At 37.4% G+C, this 22,301-nt stretch overlaps 1 protein-coding gene across 1 annotated transcript; it reads right to left on the reverse strand.

The window, feature by feature from the left end:
- On the reverse strand, positions 1 to 22,083 carry LOC120350493. The gene is made up of 3 exons (XM_039424053.1): positions 22,031 to 22,083; positions 15,422 to 15,612; positions 1 to 3,357 (listed from the first exon to the last, which is right to left on the reverse strand). The coding sequence occupies exons 2-3, from the start codon at positions 15,580 to 15,582 to the stop codon at positions 3,204 to 3,206; spliced, it is 315 nt and encodes a 104-aa protein (XP_039279987.1). The 5' UTR covers positions 15,583 to 15,612; positions 22,031 to 22,083; the 3' UTR covers positions 1 to 3,203.
- Between the last annotated feature and the right edge of the window lie 218 nt (positions 22,084 to 22,301).

Here is a 22,301-nt window from a genome sequence, read left to right on the forward strand (position 1 = left end):
CAAAACAGCTAGTCAATTATAGTCACAGTCAACATAAAACTTAGTCATAACATGCAGACCTAACTTAATCAACACAGTAATATCATAACTTTTAAATACGAGGTTTAGTTTTCCTTATTTATGTGTATTTAGTCTATTTCACAGAATAGGATTTATAAATTCTGAAAATTCATTTACTGAATAAAATGGGTTTTTAATTAGCCAACTATATAACGTATTCTTGAACACTTGGAATGGAGCGTCTATTAAATCATGTGGCAATTTATTTAAAATTTTCACTCCAATAACCTCATAGCTTTTCTGTGATTTACTCAGTCTACAGGAAGGTGTCGATACCAAAGGCTTTAACAGAAAGGTGTTGATACTAGCATCGCTATGCCTGTTTCTCCTAGTGTTATGTGAGTATTTCTTCTTAGGTTATGTTTAGATATGTTGTTTTTGTATATATGAGAACAGTAAATATGTAAAGGTTTATTATGGTCAATAATCTTGTTTCAACAAAAATAATGGTTTGCAGTGAGCCAATCTGTCAGAGTTTGTAATAGTTCTGATAACTTTTTTTGAATCAGAAGATCCTGCACATGTGCGCTATTTCCCCAGAATAGAAGCCCATATGAAATAGTACTCTGGAAAAATGCAAAATATACAGACCTCACAAATGACTCAGGAACATGGTTCATCAAGTTTGTTAACAAGTATACCGCTGTAGACAGTTTAACACTGACATATCTGATATGTGGCTCCCGTGTCAATTTGCCATCAATAAAAATACCCAAAAACTTTATTCTACCAGTATCCAAATTGCTCTCTACACGTGAGTTTCTCTAACTGAAAAGATTTTCCTGAGTCTTACTCTTATTTAGCAAAAAACCATAAGTTCTCAACCAAATTGAAACTTGAGATAACGTGCTCTCAGCTACAGCTTGAAGGTCATTAAAGTTTGTGCAAGCATTGAGAAATGTTGCAACATCCACATACAGTATGGATTGGGTACTGTATCCACACAGAGTGGCAAAACATTGATCATTAAAATAAACAATAAAGGCCTTAAAACTGACCCCTGTGGCACACCACACTTTATTTCTTTTATCTGTGATTTTTTTTGCCAATGCACACTATTTGTCTACGGTTGCTAAGGAATGACTCGAAAATGTTCCCAGCCTTTCTTTCAATTATCCCATAATAAACCAGCTTACTCAGAAGCACATCATGATCCACGCAATCGAATGCTCGACTGAGGTCACATAGAGTGGCCTGAGTATAATTTCTCTCTTCAAAAGCCCTAAGGACCTGCTTTATTAGGTCATCAATTGCATAGATAGATTTACCCTTTCTGAACCCAAACTGTGCATCCGAGAGTATATTATGTTCTTCTAAGTAATCACAGACTTAACCATGGATGGATAATAGATTCCAAGACTTTCGATAAAATTGGAATGAGGGATATTGCACGGTAACTAAATGCACATTTTTTCTCTCCCTTCTTATAGATAGGAACTACTCTAGACAATTTTAGCACTCTTGGAAAAACACCTTCAATCAGACACCTGTTTATGCAATAAGTAAGAGGAGAAGCTAAACAATCAATAATATTTTTAAGCATATTACTAGAGAGACCATAAATATCCAAACTGTCTGAAGATTTAAATTTTTAACTGCATTCGAAAATGTTTCTTGGGTAACTTCCTTGAAGATGAGATTTTTCTTTCGAGGTTGATTGCTACCATACACAATTAGAAGCTCCATTGCCGTCTCACGAGACCTTATAATACTTGTAATATTACATTTTTTCAATAAAAATCGAATCTTCGATTCGATATTCAAATATCAATAAAATTTGATAGTCAATATCGGTGTAATCGATATGTGGACTTAACATCTGCCTGAAATTTTATCAGCTGTTCTAATGTTGGATAACTTACTGTACGGTAATAAAGTTCTCTTTCTGAATTAACAAATAATTATAAACAATATAAAGGTTAAATAAATTCAAAACAGATTAAAAGTAAAGTTTTTTTGAGAATAATAAATGTAAATTGTAAACTTGTAATTTCCCATTCCTGGGGTTAGCAATGATGACGTGCCTAGGGCGTCTCCCGAAACCTTCAAGCTCTCTCAAGAAAAATGTCTGGTGGCTTGTAGTGGTTGTGTATTATCCTCTTGAATTTTTTCTATATAAGTGAAGTTTGAGATGTTTTAATTGATATCTGAATATTTTCATCATTTTCTCAATTTGTGTTAAATGTTTTGCTTGATGTTGAAAGCCTGTAGCCAGATAAATGAAATTAACATGTACAGATGAGTATTTAGCTTGTAAGAAGACTATGTTTTATGTATCTAATGGTTCTGATAATTATTTTTGCGTTTTCAATTGCCCAAGTTTTGTGAAAATTATAATTTGATTTGCTCTAAATTGGAGTTCTTATTCATAGGCATTAAACCCATTCATGATTTCTCAAGATATTGGTAAATGGAACCAATAACTTTCTTTAGGTGATAGGTGAAAACTCTCAAACCTTTTCAAACCTACTCTTCCAATTAAACAGAATATTTTCCATAAATTATAACTAAGAAAATCACCCAATATTGGTGAAGACGACAATGATGAAATTTCACGTTAAAAGTGATTGTCATTGTCAAGGTTAACCCATTGGCACTGACTGTTTGTGACATACATTACTCCCATTTAAAATTCACTTTGACATTTTTATAAAAATACACCAATTTTCACAAACATCATTTCACCAATAGGCTAATGGGTGTATCTTTCTCCATGAAAATTTGTAGAAATATATTGTTGTATTTTTATTATTTGATTCTAACATTTATAATGGATTGATTTTTTAAATTGGTTCATGAGATTTGTTTCTTAAATTTAACAGTCTACTTTGTCAAAAATCTGTATTGAGATAAATTTTATTGAATCAGATTAATTCAATTTTTTCCAGTAATATTGACAATAATAGTAATTGTATAATGTATTCATGTTCTATGGATACCTTAAGGTACCATCAACAGTAATGTACCTGATCTGGTGGAGGCATAATGGGCTCTGCTGTCACTACTTCAGCCGGTTGGCCCACCTGGGCTGCTCCTCTGAACGATCTATATAAATACTTACTGTATACTGTTTGTATATATAGATCTTTGGCCTATCTAATGCAGCCAGCTAGACATTTCTCTTGTAAGATGAGAGACTCGGCTCAGCAACTCGGCAACACTAAATTGCTGTTGCCTGAGATGACGAGTCGCCTCAAAAATGACAGCATTCTGGCATCGCAGCGGCCGCACGTGTTGTATGCCACCCACCATGCGGCTATAATCGAGCTACTGGGACATCTCTGTCTCTGAGATGATCTGGAAAACCAACAATCATCATTAACTTCATCCTTATTTCAGCTTCCTAACATATCAAAAAGTATAACGTTAAATTTGTCACATTATTTCATGGCAAGGTAGTTGGTTCCCTCTTTCACCTGACTAGCTAACAAAATCTCATAATTTTTCTCAGTCCTCTACTACATGCACACCATTATTACTTCATAACATTATACTAACAAGCATTATTCGAAACAATCAACGAACAAGAAGAGTAATCAATGAATGTTTGACACCGCAATAGGCCTACAGGAAATTTCCAAATTAACATTCCTTGGAAAATCGTACGGGTTGTTAATTCTGATAAAGTTTTAGTTTTACTTTTAAAGGATAAAAAGTTGATGAGGCTAAACTCACAAAGAAAACGATTTTACATACTGACTGCGTTTTTAATCACCATGACAGTGCTGCCACCATAGTTGTTCAAACACATAAATAATTTTGACATTACAATAGAAATAATACAAAATATAGTTTTACATGAATTATTATATTCCAACACTCCTCCTTAATGTCAAAATGTTTTAACAAAAAATCAGTTTACATCTAAAATGTTATTTCTTAAATGATAATAAAGATTTTAATCAGAATTACTTGTTATAAAGTCATCACTTGTATTACTTGTTTTACATAGTCACCAACATATCTTTAAACTTCGAAAATTTGTTACTCCATAATGGTTTAGTAAATATGTCAGCTAGCTGTTTTTCTGAACAACAATATTTTATTTCAAACATGCCATTATGTAATTGTTCGCTTACAAAATGGTACCTGACATCAATGTGTTTACTTTTCCTGTTCATTTGACCTGATTTAATTAGCTTGATAGCACTTTGATTGTCCACATTAAGTACTGTATTTATAGTTTTGTTAGTCATTTCTGAAAGAATAGTCTTCAAATATTTTAATTCTTTACAACACTCTGCAGCAGAAATATACTCAGCTTCTGCTGTGGATAAGGCAATAATTGGTTGCTTTCTAGAGCTCCAAATAATTGGTGCTCCTCCCAACAATATAACATACCCACTTGTGCTTTTTTCATCATTTAGATCACCAGCATAATCTGAATCACAATATGCTTCAACTTTCAATACATTTGACTTACAACTGGGAAAAAATAAACCAACATCTTTTGATCCATTTAGATATCTTAGGGCTCTCTTAACATTTTGTACATCTTTAGCACTAGGGTTATCTAAGTACCGGCTTTCATAGTTGACTGCAAAAGACATGTCAGGTCTTGTTTTGTTAGTTAAGTAGGTATAGCAAACTACCTACCGCCTCTCTATAGGGAAAATCTATTCTAAGCTTTTCAATTTGGTCATTTTTTACTATGGGTGAATTTGATATTTACTGCCAGTCATACTAACATTTTCAAGAACTTTCTTAGAATAGCTTGTCTGTGTTACAAAAATGCCTTCTTTTTTTGTCTTATTTCCAAACCTAAATAAATAGCTGGATTCTCATTTACTGTCATTTCAAAATTTTTCATTAATTTATCCAATAGATTATTCATTTTAGTTTCATCCTTGCTCATCAAAATTCCATCATCTACATGTATGGCTAAATAAAGTTCATTTGAACTGTCTTTGAAAATGCATTGATCAGATTTTAGTTGATGTAAACCTTCTTGCTTTAGAAAAGATGTTAGTTTTTTATTTCATTGAGAAGGGGCTTGTTTTAATCCATAAAGGGCTTTCTTCAATCTACATACCTTTCCTTCTTCATCATCTCTGCTTCTTGTACATTTTCTTGTTCTCTCTGATTTTCAAAATCATTTCTATTTTGTCTACATTTTACAAGCATTTCATTTTGGTCTTTTACAGTTTCATTTGAATAGAACATTTCTTCTTTTTCATTAAACAAAACATCTCTCGAGATAAAAATCTTTCTTTTTACTGGATCCCATAATCTATAACCATTTGGGGCATATCCTACAAAAATTGCCTCTTTGCTATGTTTAATTTACTCAAATCCGGTTTTCTACCATACCATTTTTCAGCAGGTGTTGTATCAATACTAACAGTTGGACTACGATTTATAAGATAGGCAGATGTTAATACAGCCTCTCCCCACATACTTTTGGGTAAATTTGAATAAAAAACTAATGCTCTTGCTTCTTCCATTAATGTTCTGCTCATTCGTTCAGCAGTTCCATTTAGTTGGGGTGAATAGGGTTGTATGGGCCAGCCATTCGAATCAACCGCACTCACCCACGGCCATCTAGCATGCCACTGCCATCAGCCGCTCTGAGATCGCCTAGTTCAATATGTAGATGGCACTGTTCTCTCTCTGGCTTTCCATTTTTGCTCCACAGTCCCCACTACTTGTAACTGCCTTTTGAGGAAGCTTGCTGTTCTGACGCTACAGGGTTGTTTCTCTTTTTAAAGAAGTTATAAATGTATTACCCCTTTGCTTGTTTGAATTTAAACTACTACCGCGATTAGTTAGGAAAAGTTATTGTGAGAGTACTCCACTAAATATCTAGATTTGGATCTTCTTTGTGTAACCTCTTTGCTGCAACATGGGCCCATGTATTCATCATCGCCAGTGCAAGTGAGTCCTGATTATCTGAACATGCTAACGCCTACCAGAACGAGAAGAATGCTCTTACAGTCCACTGTGAACCCGCCATACCCGAACGAGACGCTTTTAAAGGTAACAATTTTATTTTCTGAGCTACTAAGTCATGTGTTTAGAAGCCCACCTCATTGGCTCTAACATGAAACCTGGTCCTCTGGGCCTGATATTGGAGGAAAAGCGACCTACGGACAGTGAATACACTCATTTAAATTTATTCTGAGATTTTCTTTGTGAGTTTTCTTGGAAAATCGTAAATTTTCGATTCGGACGCTTTCGACCGCCATCTTGTATCGAAATCTGAAAACATCAATTAGTGACTTATGATAGCGACTATCGAACTGTTAACTATCGAACTTTTACACCTGGTTCAATATAACCTAAAAAGTTTTGGTTTTGAACTTCAGTGCCTAACAGTCAGCTACAAACTTTTACCGCTAACTGTGTGTTTTCTTACCGCTAAACATAGTGAATTACCTATCTTTTATTAATTGTAAATATTGAACTACAAACTTTTGACTTTGAACATTGATCTTGAGCTATTTCTTGTTAAATATGAACTTTTTCGGCCATTAACTTAAACTTTTCTGACTGCTAATCTGAACTTTTTCGATTGTAAATTTCAATCTAGTAACCTATTTTTCTATTTCTGTATGATTATCCATAACAGCCATGGCGACAAATTTTCCATTATTGAATAAGCTAAGAAGGTTACACCAATCGATATCTTCTCTAGCTGATAAGTACAATGAACAAGTACCTATGACTTGTAGTGAATTTTATTTTGGTCTGGATAAAAAATTTGATAAATTAATGAGTGAATATGAGGAAACGGATAAAGAGTCACTATCTGAGGAAGTAATCTTGGAGTTTGCTGAACTGCAAATCCAATTCCAAACCAGATTTGATAGTATCAAGCTGGTTGATACCGTTCCTAAACCTGCTGTTACCGCTAATGAACTGTCAATTAATAATTTTGTGAAACCTCAGTTGCAGATACCTACATTTTCAGGCGAACCTCATGAATGGAATGCTTTCAAAAATGTTTTTGATGCTGCTGTTCACACCAGTTAAGACTATTCCAGTGAGGCCAAATACCATCTTCTAACTTCATATTTTAGTGGTGATGCTTTGACCTTGGTTCAAAATTACCCCAACACTGCTGAATGTTACAAAGCTGCCTATGACAGCTTGCACAAACGATACAACAATATCCGGTATCAAGCATATAGTTTATATAATAAATTCGATACCTTTGTTCCTTCTACTACTCTGGCTGAAACTTTGAAAAAAATTTCTATTGAGCTCAGCTCAGCCAAACGATCGTTATTTAACATGAACCTGAACCAAGCTGATTTTTTGATTACCATGATGTGTATTTGCAAATTACCGCTTTCTGTCCACACCAAATTTGAAGAATCCATACCAAATGATCAAGTTCCCACTTTTGACCGTTTATTGAGTTTTGTGGCTAGTCAAGAAAAATCTCTGGAAGTGACCGCACTAACCCGCAAATATGACCAAGTAATTAGCGCCAGCATTGAATATGTAGATCCCGTTTCTGTTAAAGCTGAACCTAGCACAAGTAATTATCAACAGAGAAAGCAGCCCTTCTCTTCAACTAAAACTAGGTATCCAATCAGTGGTGGCATTTGTGTTCTTTGTTCAGAAGGACATCAATTGTATAGATGCAACATTTTCAAAAGAGAATCAGTATCCAAACGCAATCAAATTGTGAAGCAACACAAAAGGTGCTTTGTTTGCCTAGGGTCTCACCTGAAAGCAAATTGCAACTCAATGATTTGCTGCAAGAATTGCCACTCTAATAACCATCATACGCTTCTGTGCAATAATGCTAATAATCCTCAATCATTACTCATTACAGAACAACGCTCTGAACACCGGTTTGTTGAGCCACAGCAAGCACCAAATCAATATGGACGCCCGCATACCGGTACTAGCCAAAACGCCGTGCACCATGCACCTTCTCCTGGTTTCAGCCCGCTACCTGTGCCGACTTTTGCCGCTGCCCCACCGCAACCGCCAGTAAGCTCTTATCATGTACATTCTAGCAACGCACCAAACCTGGCTATCAGCTCTAATCTGCCTCCTAGTTTGCCACCAGTCAACAGTTGTGCATCTCCGCCCGTAAGTTCAAGCCCTGCCTTCAGTGCACAATATGTAACAAACAGTTCTGTATCTTCTATACCACACACTTTTAGTGGCTGTGCTCAGGTGAATGCCATACATGCTTCCGCTTTACTTGGAACCGCTGTCGTTACAGTCTTGAACCAATACAATCAACCCTCCTTGTTGCGTGCTGTGTTGGACTCTGGTTCCATGCGCTCCATTATCACCACCCGAGCCGCCACCGCAATGGGTTTAGTTGTTGTGCCCGCTCAAATCCAACTGAATGGAATCTCTGAAAAAAGGACATCTGTCAAAGGCATTGTGCAGTTAAGAATATTGTCCAAACCTCAATTTCATATTGCTCTTTCTACCGAAGCTCTTGTATTAGATCAAATTGCTGGTAATCTTCCTGTCTTTCCGCTTCACCCCACACTAAAGAATTCGTTTGTGCATCTGGACCTTGCTGATCCTTATTTTGATGAGCCTGCTGAAATCGACCTACTGATTGGTGCCGATTTATACTCCAACATCTTTATATCCGCAGAAAATTCCATTATTCCTGGTAACCCTGCCGCCTTTGCCACAATCTTTGGTTATGTTTTAAGTGGTAGATTGAATATTGAGGACTCACCCGCACCGCTCAACAAAATGCAGCTCATTTACACTATGTTTGCACAGGAAGCACAGCTCAACACTGTCATGAACAAATTTTGGGAAACCGAAGAGGCCATCCCCATTCGAAAAGAGTCATCGCCCAAAGATGAGTTGTGTGAGAAACTGTACCAATCCACTACTTATCGCACCTCTGAAGGAAGGTATGTTGTGGCACTGCCTTTCAAACCTGGCACTCCCACTCTGGGCAATAACCGCAGCAAGGCATACCGCAATCAGTTAGGACTACTGAAAAAATTGAGTCAATCTGATGAACTTGAAACCAAATACTCTGACTTCATGCATGAGTATCATGACCTAGGCCACTTGAAAATCGCTGATTCCGCTGTAGATTACATCATCCCACATCATGCAATATTCAAGGAAAACGATAACACTAAAAAAATTCGAGTTGTTTTCAAGGCATCTAGCAAAGATGCCAATGGGCTCTCACTTAATGATGTGTTGCTGCCTAGACCCAAACTTCAAACAAACATAGTCCAAGTATTAACCCACTTTCGTTCATACCACTTTGTCATCCTTGCAGACTGCAAACAGATGTACAGACAAATCTTGCTGAGGCCTGAAGACCGCCAGCATCAACATATACCGTATTTTGGAAACCCATCCACCAAGAAAAAATTCAAGAATTTGAACTGTTAACAGTGACTTATGGAGTATCTTCTAGCGCATATCTTGCTCAGCGTACTCTGCAACAATTAGTGGAGGACGGAGGTGAAGCTTTCCCACTCGCCAGTCAAGTACTGAAGTCTCAAGCGTATGTCGATGACATACTTGGCGGAAGCAATGACCTGAATACCACACATTCACTTATCAAAGAACTCAATGAGCTATTGTCACTCGCCTCCTTTGAATTGAGGAAATGGAATTCCAACACACCTGAGTTGATTGAGTATATGTCGCCCGAATATTTGAGCAATCAGGAATGCCTGTTTGATGATACTGCAACCGCCAAAGTCCTTGGCATTGTGTATAGTCCACTTGCCAATGATTTCCGATATTTCATCTCTGCCTTTTCTGAAAAAAGCACAAAAAGAACAATACTCACTTTCATTGCACGAATTTATGACCCACTGGGATGGCTATCACCGCTTATTCTATTGTTTAAGTTATTCATTCACACTCTGTGGTCTGAATGCCTTGGATGGGATGATGAAATTCCTGCACCACTATTAACTCATTGGAAATCCTTGGTTACCACTATCAACCAATTACACCAGATTCGCATACCAAGATTGTTAGCTTGTTCCCATTCCTCAATTAGACTGTTGGGATTTGCCGATGCTTCAGAGAAAGGATATGCCGCCTGCTTGTACCTTCATGAAGAAGTTGAAAACCGCTTTATTGATTGTCGTCTTATTGCCACCAAGAGTCATGTTGCACCCCTCAAAACCCTGACAATCCCTCGATTGGAATTGAAAGGCTGTCTCTTGTTAGCACAACTTGTATATGTCATTTTATCAACTCTATCAGCATACAACCTGCTGGAAATTCGTCTCTACACTGATTCCAGAACTGCCTTGGACTGGATCAATACGCCTACTTACAAACTGCAGATTTTTGTTGCTAATCGTGTACAGCAAATCACTCAATTAGTGAAACCCAAACTATTCAATCATGTGTCCTCACTTAACAACTGTGCTGATATTGCTTCTTGTGGACTACTGCCAACTGAACTCGTTTCCTGTCATACTTGGTGGCATGCTTCTGCCGCATTTCAATGCCTCTCTGTTGATTTTCCTGTGTCTAATCACATTGTCAGTGAAACAATACCTGAGATGAAGTCAAACCTGCTGTATATTCTTGCAACTACCCAAGATGAACCGCTAGCAAACCCGCTATACGCCGCTTGTGAACGTGTATCCAAATTTGGAAAATTATGCCGAATTTTTGTGTATATACTACACTTCATTAACAGAATCAAGATCGCCCACTGTGACTATAGTAACAAATTAATTCAAAAATTTTGTGATTGTGAACCGCACCCTGCTGCTATTGATGTTGTTGCCTCTGAAATGGAGATTGCTAGAAGGCTCATTATACAAGTTGTGCAAAAGGTCAAATTTCAGAAGGAAATAAATGAGTTAAACTCGGAAAAATGCCCCAAACATTTATTGACTCTGCAGGCTTATATTGATCATGAGAATTTGATCCGCCTATCTGGTCGTCTGGAGAATGCACCTATTTCCAGTGAAACTAAAAATCCGTTATTGTTACCAAAAAATGAACATGTTTCTACACTCATTATTAGACAACAGCATCTCATGAGCTGTCATGCTGGTCCTCGCACCACCCAATCTGCAGTATGCCAACAATATTGGATATTATCAGCTCGTAATCAGGTATGTCGTGTCATACACCAATGCATCATCTGCAACCAATTTCGCCGCTCAAATTTGCAACAACGCATGGCCCCACTACCTGCCGAATGGTTCACCATCAACAAACCATTCAATGTGACTGGCTTGGACTTTGCTGGACCTTTTGTCTGCAAGACATCTCTGCTAAAACGTGCGCAAACTACAAAAAGATATTTGTGCATATTTGTGTGTTTTGCCACAAAAGCTACTCATCTTGAATTTCTGTCTTCTATGTTGGTCAACCACTTTATCGCGGCACTACAACGATTCATTGCCTGATGAGGTACGCCTCATACGCTATGTTCTGACAATGCCAAAACTTTTGTATCCGCCACTAGAAAAATGCATGAATTGGCCAAGCTTTTGGAATCACTACCCTCTGATGTCACTTGTTTTCTGTCCAACTATGGCATAAATTGGAAACTCATCCTTATGCACCCCACCATGGAGGCTTGTGGGAAGCTGCCGTCAAATCCGCTAAAACGCTGTTGTATCGCTGTATTGGAGACAAGGCTCTCACATATGAAGAATTTGACACAATTTTCACCTGCATAGAAAGCATTTTGAACAGCCGACTGCTAACTGAACTGTCTTCACAGCCCGCAGAAGCCACTTCTGTTCTAACACCTGGCCATTTCCTAGTAGGTGGACCCCTGACCGCACCACCACAACCAATAGAGACTAAAGAAATACTATCAACTCGCCATTGGAGATATTGTAACAAAATGATGCAATACTTCTGGAGCCAATGGTCAAAAGAATATCTATGCACACTAATGAACCGCACAAAATGGAAGGTTAATGAAAGAAACTTACAGATTGACGATTTGGTTGTAGTCAAATCAATCAACACCTCGCCGCTAAGCTGGCCGCAAGGTAGAATTGTAGCGCTGCACCCTGGCAAAGATGGACTTGTCAGAATAGTGACAATCAAATGCGCCTCTGGTAATATTGTCAGAGACCCAAATAAAATTCACATTTAGAACAATCTAACAATGTTATTGTAAATAGTTTGGTTTTACCCGCATAACCTGTGACTGTCCGCGTCGCTTCATTGTCGCCGCCTTGTGTTATCTACTTTGCCACAACATCCTGATGACCGCAACGCTGTTTGCTGCTTTGCTCCACTTAGCTGTTTTGATGACCGTACCTCTGTTGACGCTCATCTCCACTTCTATGACCGCACCGCAGTTCATGTCTATGCGCATTCCGCAACTTGTGCTGTGCCCCGCCCCGCTTGTCTTCATGTCACGCTCCCGTGTTCACACCACATTGCTCTGGACTTCTCGGCTCACTGTATTCAAGACCGCAGACCCATCGCCATCTAGTTATTGCCGCCCGCCCTGCCTCAATGTACAGTGTTTGTTGCTGCTTCACCCAATTTAAAAACTGTTCGTTTTTGGGGGGGGGTATGTATGGGCCATCCATTTGAATCAACCGTGCTCACCCACGGCCATCTAGCATGCCACTGCCATCAGCTGCTCTGAGATCGCCCAGTTCAATATGTAGATGGCACTGTTCTCTCTCTGGCTCTCTCTCCACTTTTGCTCCCCAGTCCCCACTACTTGTAACCACCTTTTGAGGAAGCTTGCTGTTCTGACGCTACATGGTTGTTTCTCTTTTTAAAGAAGTTATTAATGTATTACCCCTTCGCTTGTTTGAATTTAAACTACTACCGCGACTAGTTAGGAAAAGTTATTGTGAGAGTACTCCGCTAAATATCTAGATTTGGATCTTCTTTGTGTAACCTCTTCGCTGCGACATGGGCCCATGTATTCATCATCACCAATGCAAGTGAGTCCTGATTATCTGAACGTGCTACCACCTACCAGAACGAGAAGAACGCTCTTACAGTCCACTGTGAACCCGCCATACCTGAACAAGACGCTTTTAAAGGTAACAATTTTTTTTTCTGAGCTACTAAGTCATGTGTTTAGAAGCCCACCTTATTGTCTCTAACAAGGGTATAGTATAATCTAGCACAATTCCCCGTGATTTACACCAATTTTTCAAGCAATTAGATATATATTCCCCACCATTATCACACCTGATTTTAGCAACTTTGAGATTGAAATGAGCTTCAGCTTCATATACATATTCTTTCAAATAAGTAGCAGTTTCATTCTTAGATCTTAACAAATAGACTTTACAAAAATGACTGAAATCATCAACACATGTAAAAAATAATTTTTACCATCATGAGTTTGTGGATCAATAGGACCACATAAATCTGAATGAATTACTTGCAAATAATTTGATGCTCTATTTCTTATGGAATTGAAAGGTTTTCTTACTTGTTTGGCTTTTGGACAAATATTACAAAATTCCTCTTCACAAATATTTAATACATTTGATGGAATTCCTACTGAAATTTTGGATAATTTTTCAAGATTCTTGAAATTAATATGACCTAATTTCCTATGCCAATTCATTGCTTCTGAATGATTTGAGAAACTGGATTCAGAATCTTTGTCAATCTTCTTAGAAATATGATTCACTATAGCCTTGTCATGATTACCTATTTTACTGGCATATTCTGCAATAGTTACATTATTTTTAATTTCTTCTTTTAATTGAACTTCATATAAATCTTGCTTATTTTTATTCCCTTCCAAAATAACAATTTCGTTTTTCATGATTTGGACTTCACTTTTAGTAAACAAAACTTTTCCACCATTTTCGGTAATTGCATTTACTGACATTAAATTATTAGTGAGATCTGGGACATATGTAACATTTTTAAGTATACACTGTTCTGAGTTTACAACTCCTGAAGCTAATGCTATTATACTTTGATCTTTCTTGGCAACAGATATCGTTTGTTTACATGTTTTAACATTATCTAAAATACTGACATCATTAGTCATGTGGTTTGGTGTACAACCTATGATGAATACTTTATTGGAGACATCCTGAGCCTCAGTTGCTTTTAGGCTATAACTTATTGAACTATTTACTTGAGTTAGAAAAGATGTTTTACTTTGAGCCTTATTATGAAAGTAACAGTCTTTTTCATTGTGATTAGTTTTTTTACAGATTTTACATGACTTGTTATCACTAGACCTATTGTTTTTCAAAAAACAATCCTTTTCATAATGATTTGACTTTTTGCAATAAGTACAAAATTTTTGTTTAGACCTGTTATTTGGGCAGTTATTACGAATGTGTCCATATTCATTACAGGAGTAGCATTTTGTTGTCTTACTATTGGAAGTAGAAGCCTTGATCTTACCTCGTTCTTGTCTTACTGTTTTAAACGCCAGAGATTCGCTCTCACCTGACCATTTATTTGATTTCTTCTTGGAGAAGTCTAGCCTTTAGATTATCCAAAGTCTTTTCCGTGTTTACTGTAGAATCCCACGCACTTGAAAAATGTTTATACTGTTCTGGGAGTACACTCAGTATTTTAGTAATCACCATTGTTTCATCGATTTTCTGGTCAAGTCTGTTCAATTTGTATGTGATGTTTTGAATGTATCTTAGGTTACCCATCATGTCTTTATCTGTAGAGAACTTGCATGTATAAAAGTCTTGAAGAAGAGCACATTTTTCTTGAGTTGTGTCACGTTTAAATAAAGTTTTCAATGTGTCATACATTTCCTTGGCACTATTACACGATATAATATGTATTTTTACATCATTGTACAGCGTCATCAAGATGTAATGTTGAGCTTTTGAATCTTTGTTCTTGAAAATCTTAATCTTATCAGCACTTTTACCCTGTTGTTCTGAAGTTTCAGTTCCATCTACCACATCCATCAGATCTTTAGCTTCAAGTAATATTTAAATTTCCAATTCCCACATAGTGAATGAATCTGCATCCTTCAGCTTATGCACATAGTTCTCACTGTCCATCATCGCCATTTTGAGGTTACCTTTTACTTTTATTTTAAGAGAAAAACCAATAATCACTTTTCATGTTTTACTTGTTTTAAGATTAAACTTTTTTACTTGTTTTTACGTTTTTGGCCATTATCTGGGCCCATAACCTGATAAAGTTTTAGTTTTACTTTTAAAGAATAAATAGTTGACAAGGGAAAACTCACAAAGAAAACGATTTTACATACTGAATGTGTTTTTAATCACCATGACAGTGCTGCCACCATAGTTGTTCAAACACATAAATAATTTTGACATTACAATAGAAATAATACAAAATATAGTTTTACATGAATTATTATATTCCAACAAATTCATTGTAATGGCTGATAAAGAGAAAACAATGTAGCTTACATTGTACATTGACTATGATATATCATAATAATATTGAATCATTATAAACGTTTGCCATTAAGACTTACTCAAGAATATCTTGTAACTCCTCTTCAAGATTTTGTTGCTGTGCATATAATTTGACAACACCTACGCCGGCAGTAATTTTATCTGCAGGCAGAAGTGACAGGGCCATCAGCATATGGCCTGCCTTTGAGGCCTCTACGATTTGCTGCATCACTGCAGTCATCTGCAGTTGTAGCAGCTTTCGGTATATCGCCTGTGAACAGTGGTGTACATTGGAAGCAAATGCAATACAATTGTATTTCCTATATTTAAAAAGGGTAATGTCAAGGATCCAGCATGTTTTAGGCCAATATCGATTTTACCTTTTTTCTCAAAGATATTTGAGTGGGTAGTGTATATTCAATTGATGGAATACCTGGAAAAAAATAATTTAATAGACAAGGAGCAGCATGGCTTCCAATCGGGGAAATCCATGGTAACAGCCGAAGTGGATTTCATCGATTCTATCATCAGTGCTATAGACAGGGGAGATAAAACTATAGGTCCATTCTTAGATATGAGCCTTGCTTTCAACAGTGTGAGGCATGATATGTTGATAGACTCATTAAACGCCTTGAGAGTGAACAGAAAGGAGCGTAGTTGGTTCTCCTCCTATTTGAAAGATAGGCTGCAATTTGTAGAGATTGAACATATAGATGAAACTGAAACGCAAAAACCAATATTGCTCCAACATTAGACATTTGAATTATGGTGTGCCTCAAGGGACAATATTGGGCCTGCTGTTATTCATCTGTTACATAAAGGGGTTGCCTTGGAGTTTTCCAAGAGCAAGCAACTTTGTGTCTCTATGCAGATGACGCTAATGTCATCTTCTCAGGTAATACATTGCAAAGTGCAGAAGAGACATCCGCAACTGACCTTTCTCTTATGAATAAATTTCTCAATGACAGGAACCTTCTTCTAAATGGGGGGAAGTCAGTTGTAATTTCATTTTCGACAAATCAGAGAAAAAATGAAATTTGCCCAAATGTCCTTATTAATAATGAAATGTTGGAATTAGTAAACGGTACAAGATTCCTGGGTTTAGAAATCGACAGTAATTTATCCTGGAATAGTCATGTTTGTCAGGTAGTCAAAAAAATCTCCCCTGGGCTGTATGCTTTAATAATTTAAGACAAATATTATGTATAATAATTTAAGACAAATGTCAAATAAATGCAGTCTTCCAACTATGAAAACGCTTTATCACTCACTAATACACTCCCATCTGGCCTATGTTTTATGCATCTACGGAGCCACGACCAAGAGCAATCTTGATAGAATTCTCATTCAACAGAAAAAAGCACTAAGAATAATGATGAATCTAAAAAAGAATGGACTCTGTAAAACTGGTTTTTTCGCAGCTTGGCATTCTTTCAGTTTATGGGCAATAAGTATTTGATGTTATTATGTATGTCAGGAATTACCCTGTAGAAGAACTACGGAATGAGACTCATTGCTACAATACTAGATTTGGGAGGATAACGGAAAGACATAGGTTAGAATTTTTCAAGAAAAAGATGCACTACATGGAAAGGAAATACTTCACAATGCTGCCTTTAGAATTACAGGTAATAGAGAACATAAAAAATTAAGTATAAAACTCAAGGAGTTTTTAATATCATTGTGTCTGTACTCCCTGCAGGAGTTTGCAGATTGCACTGGAGGTTTAAGATTTGGTCTGTACTGAGAGGTGATGCACTGTCAGTCATTTCTGTAGTCCCATTGACAAGTGATCATTATGCTGAGGCATGGAAAATATTATTGAATCGCTACAATGACTCTTACAAGCTGACTGATGCATACTTGCAAGCAATTTTTGATATGCCAGCAGTTAATAAGCAACCAGACTCGCTACGAAAATTTATCACTTTTTTAGCTGAGTATATTGCCGCACTAAAACCAATTGGTCATTCAGTTAACGACTGGTTGATTCCATTATTATTTGTCTTACATTAAAAACTGACTGAAGAATTATGAGAGAAGTGGCAGAGACTGCTAAGAAATGGAACAGTATCCGATTTGAAAAACTTCCAAATATTTTTGAATGATGAAGCTGTTATTTTGGAGCTACCAAATACACTGATTTATTGGGTTCATCTACATCGTCAGAAGCCTCCTCAGGTAAGCAGTTTGGGAAATTGAAACCCACTATGGGAAATTACAAAGCTTCAGCTACGATTGTTAACCATCTGATAGATTAAAACGTGTAATAGAATGGAAACTATGTATATGCTGTTTATTGGCAGAGCACTTTATTAGAGATTGTAGAAGAAGGAAGCCGTGCAGTCACTGTAATTCGCGTCATCATTCGCTCCTCCATTTAGAGCCGAGACAGCCGCCTGTTGAAAACACCAACACATTGGCCGGTAATAAACAAATGAGCAGGGTAGACGTGCACAATGCCGCTGATCAAAGCCATCAAACATTTGTTACTGACTCAGCTACGAAAGTTTTCTCGAATGTAAAGAGTTCCATAGTATTGTTATCAACTGTTAGAACAGAAGTTCGAGATAATCAAGGCAATTATCATATGGTCAAAGTATTATTGGGTAGTGCAAGCACCGAGTCATTTATTACAAGGTGATGCAAGAAAAAACTGGGTTTAGTGGTGCAGGAAACACATAGTTTGCCAATCTATGGATTATCTGATACTAAATTGGAAGTAGCAGATGAAATCACTAACTGTGAATTTGAAACACCGAACTCCCCTCCATTAAAAGTTACCGTGTTGGTAGTCAACAAGATAGCAGCTACAAATCAGATAAGAAATGCATACTGGGCACATATTGAAGGACTGGATCTAGCAGATCCTGAGTTTTTCTTTTCAGAGGAGGTTGATATTCTATTGGGTGCTGAATACTTCCCCTTCATTCTGACTGGAAGAAGGGTGATTGGTCCAGCGGATGCATCATCTGCCCTAGAAACTGTATGGGGCTACTGCCTGATGGGTAAGGTATCAGAGGAGAGTTCTACTATCTCAAATAATCTGTGCACGTATTCCAATTCTAATTTAAAAGAGTTGTTGGAGCGATTTTGGGCTGTAGAAGAGCCACCTATGACAAAAAAATTATTGGAAAGTGAAATGGCCTGTGAAGAGATATACAAAACAACTGTTTGTCGTTTGAATACTGGTAGATACATTGTAGAATTACCATTCAAGGAAACACCAGAATTATTAAATGAGAGTCGAGAATTAGCCTTGAAAATATTTATACTATTGGAACATAGGTTACCAAAAAATCCTGTATTGAGACAGTTGTATAATGAGTTTATGGAGGATTATTTGAAACAAAAGCACCTGGTGCTAGCACCCAAACCAGTCAACCAAACAGAAAATACAATTCTTACATTCCTCATCATTGTATTTGTCGTATAACAGAGGATGAAAATATCAGTAAATTTTGGGTAGTCTTTGATGCCTCAATGAAAACTGAAAATGGTCCTTCATTGAATGAGATTCTCCACATTGGGGCCCAGCTTACAATTAGATATTTCAAGTCTATTATTGAGATTTCGATCTCAGGAGGTGGCAATAATTGTTTGTGATATTAGACAAATGTATAGAAATATCTCGTTGAATATGAAACATCATGACTTCCAACGGATTTTTTGGCGAGCTGATGATAGAGAAGAAATGAAAGAGTATACTCTAACAACTGTTTCGTATGGTGTATCATCATCTCCATTTCTTGCTATTTGTACCTTGCATCAGTTGATTGAAGATGAAGGACAAAGGTTCCCTGCAGCCTCTGAAGCTTTACGGTTTTCTATTTACATGGATGATATAGTCACATCAGTCCCATCAGTGGAAGCAGCCAAGCAACTGCAGTCCGAGCTTACTGAATTGTTAAGCAAAGGGCAATTTGAATTGCAAAAGTGGGCCAGCAATCATCCTGCCATTCTATCAAATCTCCCTCCTGAGCATTATGCTATTGAAGCAAAATATTTCACTTTGGAGTCTGATAAAACCACTAAAATTCTTGGCTTCCAGTGGAATCCAATTGGTGACAACCTCTTCTACAGGGTAAAGGTTCCATCCAAGCTAGCTACAAAATGAAACATTTTATCAACTTTAGCATCCTTGCAGGTAGTGAATGGGAGTTTATTTGCAACCAATTACCCCTGTTGGAAAAACTGAATATTCCTTGTTGCTTGAACTTTGAGCTTTGTGAAAATATACAGCTGCATGGTTTTTCTGACAGCTCAGAACGCGGCTTTGCTGGAGTGGTTTATTTGTGAGCCTCATTGAAGGATGGTAGCATAGAAGTGCTCTCAAAAATTATAATCATAGATTATATTGCAGCTTGGACTGATTCAACCAAGGCACTGAGTTGGATTCGGTCTTCACCTCATCGTTGGGCTACATTTGTGGCAAATCATGTAAGTCAACCTGTCTACAGAGCAATTCAGATATATGCCAACCGAATGTAATCCTGCTGATTGTGCTAGTCGTGGACTATTGCCAAATGAATTGGTTGGTAATTCTCTGTGGTGGAATGGTCCTGATTGGTTAGCCAAACCACTGGAGTGCAGGCCACACGAACTCCACGGTAATGATGATGAAAATTCCAAACAGATTGAATTGGAAGCAAGAAAAATTACACTAGCAACACAGAGTGAAGAGCCCTCCCATGAGCTTCTTATAAATTATATTATAAATTCTTCTTATAAATTTTATTGAAGAGAGTGACAGCATGGATTAAATGGTTCATTCACAATTGTTGTAATAAAGCTAGAAAACATACAGGTCCATTGAGCACCAAAGAGTTGAACGAAGCAATGCTCTCTATAATTGCATTAGTACAAGAAGAATCATTTCCTGATGCTATAGCTGCTATACAATCAAACGAAAAGTCTTGAACAGTTGAACCCTTTTATGGATTCAACTGGGTTACTAAGAGTGGGGGAAAGACTGAGAAATTCAAGCCCATCTGATAGAAATAAATACCCATATTGTTGCTCCCAAAAACTCATCACATGACAAATTTAATTATAGATCAGTACCATAAACTGTATTTACATCCTGGCCCAGCTAATTTGCAAGCAGTCATTCAAAGACAATTTTGGATCTTGTGAGCAAGGGACATAATTTGTAAGAGAACAATTAAATGCATGGAATGCTTTCGTACAAAACCAACTGGGCAACAACCACTCATGGGAGACCTCCTGTCTGCCAGGCTGCAAGGAGTCAAGGCATTCCTAAATACAGGGGTTGATTATGGTGGACCTTTTGATATAACACTAGGGTGACTGAGGAAGGCTAGAATATATACGGCATACATTTGTTTATTTATTTGCCTTTCAACTCGGGCTGTACATCTAGAATTAGTCTCAGAATTATCAACAGATGCTTTTCTAGCTGCTATGAAACGATTCCTAGCAAGAAGAGACACTGTTCACACTATGTATAGTGATTGTGGTACCAATTTCGTGGGAGCAAGCCGAAAACTGTCACAATGGTATGAGCTCACAAAAGCATCAAGGTTCAATGAGGAGATGGCTAGAGAGCTGGGTAATCGAGGAATCAAGTGGGTATTTAATCCTCCAGCAGCTCCACATTGGGGAGGAATCTGGGAAGCAGGCATAAAATCTACTAAGAGATTGCTCAAGGCTGAAGTGGGTAATCAAATTCTAACGTATGAGGAATTCAGTACTGTATTAACCCAAATTGAGTGTATATTGAATTCAAGACCATTGACCCCTGTTAGTTCAGACCCAAGAGATTTAAGTGTGTTAACTCCCAAAGGTTTGGCCAGAGCCAGAGGAATCAATTGAACTGGTGAACTTAAGAAATCGATGAAGTTTACTCAAAAGAATTGTATCTTCATTCTGGAAACGTTGGCAATTGGAGTATGTATCTAGCTTGCAAACCTGAACAAAATGGTACAAAAAACAAAGTAATGTTAACATTGGAGGTATGGTTCTCTTAAAGGAAAGTAACCTACCCCCTCTACACTGGAGGCTTGGCCAAATAACGAAGATATTCCCTGGACAGCATGGAGTTGTGAGAGTGGTGGAGGTACAGACTGCAAAGGGAAGTCTAACTAGGGCTGTCAATAGGGTATGTCTCCTCCCTATTGATAAAAATTAGGCCTTATTGAAGGGAACTTCAATAAGTTTAGTGGTTAGTTTTTTTTTTGTTTCTCGTTTTACATGTGAGAAAGGTTCCCAAGTTGCTTTGTATCTTGTTTTTATCTATAGTGGTTGTATATAGTCATTATTTCTCGTCCCATCCTCTCCTTCCCATGGGCCTCCTACTCCTTTTGTATAAGTCTCCTCAATGGCCCCTGAGAAGTGAAGATATTTACCTTTTTTCCTAGTTTCCCTAGTAGGGTTCATTATAGGTAGTTTTTGTTTTTTTTTTTTTGTTATTGGAAATTCTTCCAAGGTGGGCGGAATGTTCGGACATTATATCAATGTTCCCCTTTGTTGTCTGGCGTTGTGTGGTGGAGGGGGCAATTGAAGGGTGATGCACATAGCATAATTGCGCCAGTTGCCATTTGCCAGCCAATCAAACAGGTCACTTCTCAAAATGTCGATTTTTTGCAAAGTGACCTATTGATTTATTGTGATTTATTACAAGTGTTGTCTCATCTCGTAAAAATTCTCAGTAAAATAAAATCACTCACCTCTGATGAAATCCCAACTCCACCTGGTACCCTACCTTGCAAACGCCCCCGCTGTAAAACCTGTCCTATCACTGATTCTTCCATCTCCTATACCAGTCCTATCACCAACTACACCCACCAAATCCATCAATCCAGTAATTGCATCTCCAAAAATTGCATCTACCTCCTTTCCTGCAACTTCTGTCCTACCTTCTACATAGGTGAAACCACCACTGCCCTAAACCTCCAGATCAACAATCACAGGGCTTCCTTTAAAAATAATACTTCCCTA

This window comes from Nilaparvata lugens, chromosome 3, assembly GCF_014356525.2.
Source record: "Nilaparvata lugens isolate BPH chromosome 3, ASM1435652v1, whole genome shotgun sequence".
NCBI lineage: Eukaryota > Metazoa > Arthropoda > Insecta > Hemiptera > Delphacidae > Nilaparvata > Nilaparvata lugens.

Excerpts from the sequence above, each read along its gene's own strand:
- LOC120350493 (XM_039424053.1), bottom strand. The coding sequence starts at position 15,582 with ATGACTGCAGTGATGCAGCAAATCGTAGAGGCCTCAAAGGCAGGCCAT. Across the intron at positions 3,358-15,421 it reads GAGTTACAAGATATTCTTGA|ATCATCTCAGAGACAGAGAT; the intron begins GTAAGTCTTAAT and ends TTGGTTTTCCAG.